The 13,161-nt window shown below is 46.0% G+C and overlaps 1 protein-coding gene across 6 annotated transcripts in view; it reads right to left on the bottom strand.

The window, feature by feature from the left end:
* LOC127046850 (alcohol dehydrogenase 1-like) overlaps positions 1 to 13,161 on the bottom strand; it is an 86,681-nt gene that overhangs the window by 23,245 nt on the left and 50,275 nt on the right. The window contains exons 2-9 of one of the 6 annotated variants that reach the window (XM_050944459.1): positions 3,867 to 3,995; positions 2,231 to 2,332; positions 1,845 to 1,986; positions 1,452 to 1,539; positions 1,146 to 1,365; positions 798 to 1,058; positions 578 to 713; positions 356 to 494 (exon numbers count right to left, since the gene is read on the bottom strand). The exons of 1 other annotated variant lie outside the window; for it this stretch is intronic. In XM_050944459.1, coding sequence (XP_050800416.1) covers positions 356 to 494; positions 578 to 713; positions 798 to 1,058; positions 1,146 to 1,365; positions 1,452 to 1,539; positions 1,845 to 1,986; positions 2,231 to 2,332; positions 3,867 to 3,887 — 1,109 coding nt within the window. In that variant the 5' untranslated portion in view covers positions 3,888 to 3,995. Of the gene's footprint in view, positions 1 to 355; positions 495 to 577; positions 714 to 797; positions 1,059 to 1,145; positions 1,366 to 1,451; positions 1,540 to 1,844; positions 1,987 to 2,230; positions 2,333 to 3,866; positions 3,998 to 6,212; positions 6,482 to 13,161 lie in introns of those variants that run through there. 4 more of the 6 variants (XM_050944465.1, XM_050944460.1, XM_050944467.1 and 1 more) reach the window with 4 other exon arrangements.

Here is a 13,161-nt window from a genome sequence, read left to right as displayed (position 1 = left end):
ATAGACCTCCCTTATGAAACCCTGAGATGCAATCCTCTTGTTTTCATGTCAGGAATGTGTATCTCCCTCCCAGAGAGGGTAATGAAATCCAGCTGCTGCTGGTTCTACACTACATGCTTTCTGTAAAGCAGGCTCTCCTAAACTGTGGCTCAAAGACTGGGAATGGATGAGTCATTACAAAAACTATTTCCCCCATGCTAATTTTTCCCCCTGCTGTTACTGGTCTGAGAAGTGGAACCTTAATAGAGAAGGATGCTGGGAATGCTGAAACATAAAACAAAAGCAGGCAGTGACAATAGTTATGTTTGCTCAGCTGCATCATAGCATATATGTAAGTTTAAAAAAACCCACCCACCTCTTTCCTGACTGTAACAATTCAAATCCTTCATTGATTTTATCAAATGGTAAAGTGTGTGTTATTAGCACATCTGGATTAAATTTCTTCTCCATATAACCAGACACTAGTTTGGGGATAGAATCCTTAGTCTTCCAACCTGGAAAAACATATGATGAGTACTGAAATCACTAGTTGTTTACTCCAGATTTTTAGTGAGCAATCAGAATTGAATCTCCATACCTCCAATAATACTCCCTTTCCAGGTACGTCCAGTAAACAGCAGCATAGGGTCAAAGGACAGCTGTGATCCTGAAGGAGGTGCTCCAACCATCACACAGGTGCCAGAGTTCATGTGGCAGGATGCCAGGGCAGCTACCTGGTTTTTAAAAAAAAAAAAAAAAAGATGACAACATCACATGGAGTGAAACTTATGAAACAACTGCAGTGTGCATTTACATACCATAGTATCTGTGTGGCCAATGACTTCAAAGGAATAGTCCACACCATGGCCAGTCATCTCAACCAGCACCTCCTGAACAGGTTTCTTGAAGTCCTGAGGGTTGATGCACTCAGTGGCTCCTAACTCTCTAGCCTTGGTAAATTTATCTTTGTTGATGTCGATCCCAATGATCCGGGAAGCACCGGCTGATTTACAGCCAATAACAACAGAGAGGCCAACTCCTCCCAAACCGAAGATGGCACAAGTTGAACCAGGTTTAACCTGCATAACAACAAAACAGGGGACTCTGTAAGAATCTATCCATAGATTGAATTGTAGTCCTGGAACATGGGGGGTGGGGGCGGTAACCTTGGCAGTATTGATGGCAGCACCATAACCGGTGGAAAATCCACAGCCAAACAGACAGACTTTATCCAGAGGAGCATCATCATCAATTCTTGCAATGGCAGAATCAGGCATAACTGTGTATTCTGAGAAGGTGCTGATCCACAGGAAATGGTGAATTGCTTTCCCTTTGCAGGTGAATCTGCTGGTCTTGTCCGGCATGAGGTTCTGGGATTCATGGAGGCTGTTAAGAGACGTAATATATGATGATTAATATTGTCAGAAAAACTGAGGGTGAGATTCAGGCAACAGAAGTTGAAACAAACTCACTGTGTCTTCAGGCAATAGTTGGTGTCAGGATTCAAACAGGAGCTGCATTCCCCACATTGGGGAAGACACAGAGGGATGACTTTTTCTCCTGAGGTGGGAGGGAGAAGAATATCTTGTCTTTGTCAGTAGGTGATGGAGAAGCACTGCTTTTAGTACTTTAAAAGCATCGTGCAAGGAATTTATTCACAAAGTTAAATTGTGGCTAAGCTTTGAAAAATTCAGTTCCAATACTGGATCAAAGAATTTTGAGAAGGCAACCATTTAGAGTCAGCACCAAAATCATTTAAATTCATCTGGCTGCCTTCACCGCATATCCACACAGTAATGGTCTGCTCCTGCACCACTGAAGTTTTACCATTGACTTCAATGGGTGCAAGAGCAAGCCCTCCATACCTGGTTTCACACATGTCACTCCTTCTCCAATACTCTCCACAATCCCAGCTCCTTCGTGGCCAGGAATAACTGGGTAATCTATATTTGGAAAAGAACCTTTCAGAACATGGTCATCTGTTCGACAGATCCCTGTGGCCACTATCTGTATGGAAATGAAAGAACACATCTTGTGAAACAGTCACGTTTGCAAAGCTCGCTGAGGCCTCTGAAGAGATGTACCCCTTGTGTCCAATAACATGACTGAAACAACAGGGAAAGTTAACAGGTGTCAAATCAACTATGAAGCTGGATGAGTATTTTTGAGCTTAGTTATTTGAATATCAGGAACTTGAAGGGAACACATTTTTGCATCTTGTTTTAGACAACTAAAACCAAAAGTAGGGTACCTTAACACGGACTTCATGGGCTTTCGGAGGTGCAACCTCTACCTCCTCGATAGAGAGTGGTTTACCCACTTCCCAGGCAATGGCAGCCTTGCATTTTATAACCTGTGAAAAATACAGTAGATTACATTTATGTAGGAACTGTTATGTAAAAATACACAGATTGAATACATTGAAAAGCTACTATTAGGAATCCAGAATTAAACATTTTCTCCTGCAGTTACAATGCATTTGAGTCCCTTTGGAACTACTATTATCTGCGAAAAAGAACGAGGAGTACTTGTGGCACCTTAGAGACTAACAAATTTATTTAGGCATAAGCATTTGTGGGCTATAAACCCCCTTCATCAGATGGAGTGGTGTAGTGAGGCGCCCTGGCTCTCCACAGCATCTGAAAAGGATGAGCCAGAATAGATGCCGAGGTGGGTGGAGCCACCGCTGCCTTTCCCCGCCCCCTGGAAGTTAAGAGGCGGGACACAGTGCTCAGTTAGGTGCAGGCTGCTGGAGGGGACAGATGCTGGTACTTGAGCTCCCGCTGGGCCCAGCCTGCCCCAGCGTATGGCCCGTATCCTGAGGAGCCCATGGTCTGAGACCCCCCAGACGAAGCCGGTGAGAGACGGGTACCTAGAGAGGGGGAGGTTGGAAGTGGCCTGGGAGTAGCCAACCCCAGTCTGACTCCAGGGGACCCCGAACCAATGTCAGTGTGTTTTGGCTAGGATCCCCACTGGCTGCAGCGAATCTTTGCCGCGGCCATGGCCCCGGGCTGGGACGCAGTGGAGTGGGAGGGCCAGCGTCCCACACTCGGAAGGGTGGCAGACTCCCCCTGGCCTAGAGGGGAGTTTAACTCTGTATTTGCCCAGCCCTTGTTGAAGGGCCAGGACTCTTGACTTGCTCAGAGACTTTGTTTGCTCAGCCCCGCTGAAGGGTCTGTGCCCTGGACAGATTGCTGCTGTGTAGCAAGGCGCCCTGGCTCCCCGCTGCGCCTGTAAGGGACGAGCCCCAGCACTGGACCCTTACAAGTGGAAAATACAGTAGGAAGATAGCTGTGTGTATATATAAAAAAATATATACAGAGAACATAAAAAGATGGGGGTTGCCATACCAACTCTAACAAGACAAATCAATTAAGGTGAGCTATTATCAGCAGGAGAAAAAAACTTGTGGTGATAATCACCACGGCCCATTTCAAACAGTTGACAAGAAGGTGTGAGTAACAGTAGGGGGAAAAATTAGCATGGAGGGAAATAGTTTCTGTAATGACCCATCCACTCCCTTTGCCCTCAACCACAACTATTTCACATTTGGGGACAATGTATACACCTTCAGGGCAGCGGCACTGGTATGGATACCCACATGGCCCCACAGTATGCCAACATTTTTATGGCTGACTTAGAACAAGGCTTCATCTCCTAATGCCTCTACTCTGCTTGCACCATTTTTATGGCTGACTTAGAACAAGGCTTCATCTCCTAATGCCTCTACTCTGCTTGCACTATCCACCAGGATTTCAACAGTTTCCATCCCACCCTCAGCCTGGACCAGTCCACACAAGAGAGCCACTTCCTGGACACTACGGTGCCAATAAGTGATGGTCACATAAACACCACCCTGTACTGGAAACCTAGACTGCTATACTTACCCACATGTCTCCAGCTTTCATCCAGGACACGCCACACGATCCATTGTCTACAGTCAAGCTCTAGGATACAACTGCATTTGCTCCAATCCCTCAGACAGACACACACCTGTAGAATCTCTATCAAGCGTTCTTAAAATTACAGTAACCACCTGCAGAAGTGAAGGAACAGATTGACAGAGCCAGAAGAATGCCCCAAAGTCACCTACTACAGGACAGGCCCAACAAAGAAAGTAACAGAATGCCACTAGCTGTCACCTTCAGCCCCCAACTGAAATCCCTCCAGCACATCATCAAGGATCTACAACCTATCCCTCACTCTCACAGACATTGAGAGACAGGCCAGTCCTCGTTAATAGACAGCCCCCAACCTGAAGCAAATACTCACCAGCAACCACACAACAAAAACAGTAACCCAGGAACCTATCCTTGCAACAAACCCTGTTGCCAACTCTGTCCACATATCTATTCAAGGACCTAATCACATCAGCCACACCATCAGGGGCTCATTCACCTGCACATCTACCAATGTGATGTGCCAGCATGTGCCAGCAATGTCTCTCTGCCATGTACATTGGCCAAACCGGACAGTCTCTACACAAAAGAATAAATGGACACAAATCAGACCTCAAGAATTATAACATTCAAAAACTGGTAGAACACTTCAATCTCTCTGGACGCTCAGTTACAGACCTAAAAGTGGCAGTTTGTGAACAAAAAAACCCTTCAGAAACAGACTCCAATGAGAAACTGCAGAACTGGAATTAATTTGCAAACTGAACACCATCAAATTAGGCTCGAATGGAGACGGGGAGTGGAAGGGTCATTACAAAAACTAAAAACTATTTCTCCATGCTAATTTGTTCCCTACTGTTACTCACACCTTCTTGTCAACTGTCTGAAATGGGTCATCCTGATTATCACTACAAAAGTTTTGTATTTTCCACTCCATGCATCTGATCAAATGGGTTTTAGCCCATGAAAGCTTATGCCCAAATAAATTTGTTAGTCTCTATGGTGCCACAAGTATTCCTCATTCTTTTTGCTGATACAGACTAACACAGCTACCACTCTGAAACCTATCTGGGGAAATACTTTATCCTGTATTTAAGTAGACTATACTTTGCCACAATGAACAGGTGCAAAGTTATTCATCTAATATCTTTCACTGCAAGGCTGGAAGTATCACCAGAACAACAGTTTGAAGGCCCAAAGCCTTATTTTCAGAGGTATAGAGTATCTACGGCTCCTATTGATGTCTATTCTAGAAATCAGACCCTGAATCCTGTGAAGTACTGAGCATTAGGGCACTCAGCACCTCATCGGATTAGTCTTTATGAATTCAGCATTGCCACTTTTGGAGACTCCTACCAGATACAGAGAAAATAATCCTGTACCCCGGGCTTCCAAGACATTTCTGGGGGATAGGTGGAGTTAGGGACTGAAGTACCACTGTAACATTACTTAATGTGTCTGAATAAAAGCAAATCACTATGAACAGAACTCTTCTAAAAAGACCACTCATCAAAAGAAATATTTATACCTATGGACCTTTCTGTTTTGTTTGCTCGTATCCACATCTATCCTTTGTTTCCATTTTCACATGATCTAGAAATTAGGGTTAAGATCCTCACCTCTGCCTTTAGACCCTTTTACATTTTGTATGGCCGTGAGGGGGCACACAGAGTCCCTAACACCCTCACATCTCAGTGCAGGCACTGTGGAGCTAAGGTTGCCATCCCAAGGCCCCTTTCCAATCACTCGCGTGACAGGGCTGCAACACTGCTGAGTTTCTGGAAAGTGCTACCTGTGCCCAAAGCAGCACAGGATTGTGAGGGTGCAACAGTGGTTTAAAGCCACCTTAGCCCCAACACGCAGAGATTAAGTGGTTTCTTTATAAGAAATCTTTGCCAGCGCTAGATTTCCCAAGTTCCCACCCAGTCCTTTAATGTGAGAGAAAATGTCTTCTATTGGACCAACTCCTGCTGGTGGAAGCTGCTTTCAGGCTTCACAGAGGTCAGGTCTGGAGAAGGTAACCAGAGTGTCTGACTAAATAAAAGTCCCTGAGCACTCAGCTCCCACCCCCCGCCCCAAACCACAGAATTACTGTGAGTAAAGCTGCCTGGAGGCTGGCCCAGGGCTGCAGCTGTTTGGCCCAGCTGCGGAGAGGGAAGGCGCTGGCGTTTGGGACCGTAGCACGGTGCTCAGCGCGGTGCTTGCAGCGACTCCCCCATTACGAGCCCGGGGCCAGGCTCAGCGGCAGGAACAGTTTGCAGCCCCGCCCGGAACAATCACCGTGGCAGCGCTGCAGGCTCTTTGAAATACCGACGATCAGGCCGTTACTCTTACTTTGCCGGAGGTGCCCATGGGGCGCGCGCAGAGCCGGCCCGGCCCGGCCGCTCCCTGCAGGCAGGCAGGCTCCGCTTCCCTTTGCCGAGAGTAAAGCAGCCCCAGGCGCAGATCACCGGCTGCCAGCGCCCGCCGCGCTGTCCCGCCAACCCGGGAAACTGAGCGGGGCCCCGACAAACCAGCGCGTGGCAGCCGCTGCCCTTTGGAGGGAGGAGAGATCCAGCTCTTCCACGCAGCGGTCAAAGTCTGCAGCTGCGCTCCCCGTTTGCTTTGCGGGCCGCTGACCCTAAAAAGCACCACGTGAGTCTCAGCATTTGTTCCCGGGTTGAAAGGGGGCCGAGGGGGTTGCAAAATTACCACATTTCCTTACGTTTAATTAGCAAAACAAAAATAAATAAAAGCAGCATCAAATTTCAGAATATTTAGCCTTGTGAAATGTGGAAATGAGAATTTCTTAACAGTTCTGTTGCCGACACAGAGGGTGCCCGAGGCAAGCAACAGTGGTTCATGGCCCAGAGTGCGTTGAGCCGATAAACACACCAGGGTGGAGAAGCAAGCAAAGTTTATGTGAGATCTCAAAGCGCTGCAGGGAGGCTGATGCCTCTAATCCAGCACAGCTAAAACAAGCAGTTTGTTCCTTTATATCCCATGAGAACTTTTCTTGCTGACTAACAATCCCCCGTTTCCCCTCCCTCTTCTGTCCGGCTGCAGCATTCTCTTCTCACACACCCCTTTGTCTTCCCCCCTCCTCCCCCCTCTTGGCTGCTGAGACATGTGTACTGTATCTAAAAGCGGCCTTGAAACTTACTTTAATTTAGCTTCAGTGTGTTACAGCAGGGAACTGGCTGTTACAATCAGAAAACTAACTGCTGACTTTACATTTTTGCAGCTATTAGTACATTAAGTTACACTAGGTTACACAAAGTGTTTAACATGGAGGAACATTGGTTCATTGAGGCCTACAACAGGAGGGCTTCATTGACACTTGTGGTCTACCACCCTCCAGAATTACCTAGGGTTATGCCTAGTGACACCAACAACTCCCTCCTTTGAGAATACTCAACAAACTTTTGGCTGAGTGTTCTCACATTTAAAGGCCAACGTGATATAGCTCTAGGGAGCTGGAGTGCTTTACAGCAAGCAAGCAAGCAAGCAAGAGAAGAGTAACGATACACAACACCACACCAGTGAGCAGAAGGCGAGCAATGCCTTCCCCTAGCTCTCCCAGGTTGAGTAACCAGCCCCAGAGGGAATTAGAAATAGTGGGTTTTCTTTTCTGGGCCTTCCACTGTTCAAAAGCCTGTTTGGCTGACAGGATGTGCTTGTTAACATTCTGTGTGCTTTCTGGGACATAAGTACAGCATTTATTCCCTCTAAGGGCGCACACCGCACCCTGGGAAGCCACACTTCCACCCAGGAAGTGTCCACGTATGTCTTCATGATCACAGATCAGATGGTATTCCTGATGCATCTGTAAGGGCAGTGGGCCAAGTCTGGTACTCAAGATCACTCCGAATGGCCATCAGCTGGTCATTCAGGAAATCCCGAATTCCTAAACAAACTAGATCCCACTGCAATGCCTTCCCAGCCTTAGTTATATTCAATATTATAGTACTATATTACATTTGTTATTTAACTATTTTTAGGTACTTGTAAAAGGCATTAACATTAATAGGCTACATTATTAGTCACTGGAATGGTTTTAATACGGATAAAATTTCTAGTAGCAGAACAAACTCTTTGGGTACTTGTTATTTAAAATTCAATTAGAGAGAGCTATACATACTGAAGGATTTATTCAAAACACAGGGCACAGCTTGTAGAATAAACCCCAAAATCCAATTAATACCACATTCCCAAACATGGGTCCCACAAATGTCCTCCCGCCAGTGTATAATTCTTTGTTTTTTCACCAGGGTTAGTTTTTAAGGTCCTTTTTAGTCAGGAATTTCTGGACTTTGGCAATTTTAGAGTGTTCCTTCTTCTTTCCCGAAACAGTCGTGGTGCAGCATTTTACAGGGGAGAGGTTACCAGCACATTACCCTGTAATGGTTTTGCTTTATCTAGAAAAATTTAAAGGAACAATAGATCTGTCAGTGGACAAGGGAGAGGTTACTAGCACTTTACCTTGTACTTTTTCCTTGCTGTCCAGAAGGCACAGTGCAGCTAGAAGGCGAAATAGGCTAATCATCTGTAGGAGAATTCTCCCGATGTGAAGGGGTTTTTTTGCAGTGAGAATCTTGGGTCCAAGCAGTCAGTCTTTGGCACTCCACAGTGGTGTTGGTAGGTAGCAGGACTTAATAAGGGCCTTTCCAGGGTGGAGCTAGAGCAGTCTTTCATTGGTGGACCTTTACATCAATCCCGTCTCCTGGTTTCGAGGAGTGGCAGGGCTGCTAGGGTCTTTGGGTAGCGCTTTTTTTACCGGTGAGAAAAGAAACTTAACACATTTTATTAGGGCCTGGCAGTGTTTTTTAGATCTCATAGCTGCGTGGGCAAATGTAAGCCCTCCTTTTTCTGATTGTTAGCCAAGTCTTAACTGTGAGCAGTGTTCTTGAATGGCGTTAGTGTTTTATCTATAGCCTGAGCTTGCTATTTTATTTTATTTTATTTTTCAGTTAATTTATTCTGTTTTTTGTTCTTCTTTCCTTTTTGGCTTCTTTTAACCTGCAAAGGAAACTTCCACTTTTTACTTATACGCCTTTTTTCCAACAATGAAGACATAAACATTGTCATTATACAGTACATTAGTTTTATTATTTAATATATGCCACACACACCCTTTTACTAAAATAACCTTATTACAGAGCTTTGGAGCAACAAGCCAGGACAAGCACACCCACTTTGAGGAGTTCATTTAATTTAACCTCTAGTCCAATAGCTTTCCACCATCCCCAGCCCTCTGGCTAGAAATTTGAGGTAGCCAGAAAGATCCCATGTACAATATGGGGAGTGGGTTAACTTTTTATATCTTTGCTTTCAAAGACTGTTGGTATGCACATTTTAACAACAATTTTTGCAATTAACAACTTGGCCAATGAAGTTTCTTTTTTTTACTTAAGGAAATGCATTAGACTTTAGTATATTACATTCTCCTGATTTATCCAAACACTTTGTATTTTAAGTTGAATAAAACAAGTATCTGCATTTTAATTTAAACCTTTTTATTTAATTTTAAAATAGACTATTCTATGAAAATATTAAACACAACAATTCCGGCCACAAGACAAACACCACAGGACAGAACATAGAACACAAAACATAATTCCTATTGTGCTAGTAAATGCATGGTACGTTGAATGCTGTTTAGCTGGCATCAGTTTTCTCCGGTTATCTGAAAGACAAAGAAACAGAGGTCTACCCACCCCTTCTGGGCAGACAATTATTGCTTGAAATATACAAATACCCTTGTTGACTTCAGGCAAAACAGAGGAATTACCCCATATTTTCTTGTATTTGTTTCATAGGCAGCCCAGGTTTTCAATTACATAACACTGTATACATTCTTCAGCTAATTTAACTAAATTGTTTATAGCCAAACCAAATGATTGCAATCCAATAATTTCTTTGCCTGAATTTATTTACAAACATTTTACAGACACCAAGAACTTTCTTCTTTAGCATTTTTACAAAGTTTAACTGCTGTTTTCTTCAGCAACTACAGAGTTAACTTCTCACTCTCCCTTAAATTACTTGCTTGTCTCCCAACAGCCACTTTTATCAACTTAACTCACCATTCCAAGTAAGTCCTAGGTATTTTAAATTCCCATGCTTACACTAACTGACTTCTTCCTTCCACTACACCCTGAAAGTTTTTCAACCTGTTTTCCAACCTCTCTGTCTTTTGCCTGCCCACCTGGGCCCGATCCTGCTTTTCTTGCTGAACCGTCCCTTCCATGGGCACCAACTTGTTCCACTACCAGTTTAGCTAGGAGGGTGGGCTTTTTAACTAGCCCCCACCCCTCCTGGTCTTTTCCCTTAAACATTCTTACTTACAGGACTATCCGAGTCCTCCTTCCTGGACAAAAACACATGGCCCATTGGGCAAAGGCCATTTACTTAACATATAATCCAAACCTCTTTAGAGGGTTTATCCAGAGACCCATCCACCTGTCTGCTGACACTTAAGTAGAAAAGAGAATTACACAGAGCAGAGGAACTTACAGTCTAAGCCAGACTTTTCCACTTGTATACACTGACCGCTACAGGGGACGGACGGGACAGAAGGATCTCAATTCAACCTCAGAGCTTCCTCGCACGCATGGCTTCCACTCCGAGGAATTACGAACGAAAGGTTCAGTTCCGCCCACAAATGCCCAAATGAGAGCAGAAAAACAATGGTAACCGGTTAAACAGAACAGAACCAGAACCAGATAGCGTTTTCTTATCCTATTAGGGCTCACTTTTACTCATGCAGTTCTCAATATATAACACCAACAGTACCAAGCAAAGCAAACATAAAATAACAAGGGTAAAACAAATAGATGGTGTACATTCTGCAGGGCTCCCCCCTTCTTAATTCCTTACCAAACTGTGACAAATTTCTGTTACCAATCTATCTCTCGTGTCAGGTGATCAGACTGACACTACAGGATCGTTGGGGGAAGATAAAGAAAACACACCATATAACTGAATTTTAAAGCTTCATTAATAAAATAATAAAACAACAATGGAGAGTGCTGGGAACACTCCCACATCACTCAGGAAAATATTAATGCCCCAAGCCCCTTTCATACTCACACATGTGCGTCCAGACTGGCCACTTCTGTGTATAATGTTCAGAGAAGGGGGAGAGGTGGACGGGAGATTATCCTGTATACAGCTTGTCCAGAATTTCTAACATGCTTCCGCTCTTGGGAGGGCTGTTCTCTTACACCCTGGAATCTCCTGCGGTGTCTCTTTCAGAGATTCCAGTCCAGGTCGGCTGTCTGTGGTTTCTTCGGTGTCACCAAGCCACACCGGCTTCGGGGTCACAAAGGCACACTGTTGGATCTTACTGGACAGTTAAGCTTTGCAAATGTAATCTCAGTTCTGTAACTTGTATTGCCTTTGGTTCGCCTTTGTCTATTTTTTTTTTTTTACAGTCAGCTGTGGCCGAAAGCAGTTTTTCTTTGTACTTAGCATAATCTGCGTTGATTCTTGACCTTGAACGCAGAGCAACTTTCTTTTTATCCCTGGGCCAGGCTGAATTTCAAATTAACCCGTTCCTTTCCTCAATAGACAAATTTGCTCACGCTGTGTCAGGGCTTTTTTGGTGATTAAACGCTCCTCTTAGATTTATGATCTTATTTAGATTGAAGTACCTTCTAGTGGGCATTGTTTAGATGGATTTTCACTCGTGTAAATATTCCAATTCTCTAAATACCTGCAGGTTGATGAACCAAAATGTACGTACATGTAATATGCTGGGGTACCTTTAGGGGGTGAGGTGGAATGTTTAGACTGTCCCCCTGCCCATTTTCCACTTACACACACAGGGAGGGTGCCCTGTCCACGCTAGCGGCTCATAAACTAAGGATTTTTCCCTACAGGGTACTCACACAGGGGAGGCTAACGAGGATGGCCACGACCCTCCTACACCTCCCTTCAGCAAAGAGCGTCGGCTAGTCTCTGGGAGATGGCGCCGCTTACTCTGATTGCATCCAATGAGATGATCAGACTGTCAGTAGCCCGCACAGAAAGGAAAGAGTAACGGAAGACGGGTACACACACTCCTAGACCCAGGCAGCTTCCTCACCGGACGATGCCAGGCCGAGTCAGCCCACCATGGGTCGGACCTCCTAAAGATCCACTAGTTACCAGGCTTGCGTTAGAATAGTCCTGGTTACGAGCTTTTGCTTCACAGGGTACTCTGGGCGTCTTCCGGTAACAGTTACTCACAGTGGCCCCCAGTACCATTCTGCATCTGATCTTGCTTTTTAGCTACAACAGGGAGAGAGTGCACTAGGACATAGGGTCTCCCCTTTTTAGACAGGTCCCTCCTTTGTCCCTGCACTATCCCTAACCTGCTTTTGAATCCTTGCACTCCGCCAGACAGGGGGAAGAACAGGAGCTACAGTGGGGGATTTTTACAAGAGCTCTCCATACAAACAGCTTCAGAAGCTACCCGTTCACTGACAAAACAGGAGTAATTGGAGGTTCTTCTTCGAGTGATTGCTCACATCCATTCCAGTTAGGTGTGCGCGCCGCGCGTGCACGTTCGTCGGAAACTTTTTACCCTAGCAACTCCAGTGGGCCGGCAGGTCGCCCCCTGGAGTGGCGCCGCCATGGCGCCCAATATATATCCCTGCCGGCCCACCCGCTCCTCAGTTCCTTCTTACCGCCGTGTCGGTCGTTGGAACTGTGGAGCGCGGCATAGCTGTCCTCCACGTCCCTAGCTCTCCTTGTTTTTCTATCGTTATCTCTATTGTAGTTGTTAATTAGACTGTTAGTTAGATAGTAGTAGTTAAGTGTTAAGTAGTTGTAAATAGTTTTTCGCCGGGGGCTTAGCCCTTCCCGGCACCCGGCACCGGGCTCATGCCTGGTTCGCCGGGCTTCAAGCAGTGTGCGGCCTGCAAGAAGCCTATGCCCACGAGCGACCCCCACGACGCGTGCCTGAAGTGCCTGGGGGAATCGCATAGATCCGACAAGTGCCGCATCTGCAAGGCTTTTAAGCCAAGGACTAAGAAGGAGAGGGATCAAAGGCTCCGGACTCTCCTCCTGGAGGCGGCACTTGACCCGGCGGCTTCGCAGGCCGTGATGTCGGCGCCGGCACCGGATCGCACCGGCACCGAGAAGACTCCCCGGCACCGACCTTCTCCGGCACCGGGGACAGAGCCTAGGCCGTTGAAGTCCACTACTCCGGCCAGGCACACCCGAGTGGAGCGCCCGGCCTCAGCATCGGCCGCGGCGCCGCCGGCACCGTCGACTCCGGGCCCGGCGGGTCCGTCGAGTCCGGTGCCGCCAAGCTCCC

The sequence above is a fragment of the Gopherus flavomarginatus genome, chromosome 3, assembly GCF_025201925.1.
Source record: "Gopherus flavomarginatus isolate rGopFla2 chromosome 3, rGopFla2.mat.asm, whole genome shotgun sequence".
Lineage (NCBI taxonomy): Eukaryota > Metazoa > Chordata > Testudines > Testudinidae > Gopherus > Gopherus flavomarginatus.
Note: the sequence above shows the minus strand (reverse complement) of the source record. Positions and strands in the feature narration are given on the sequence as shown.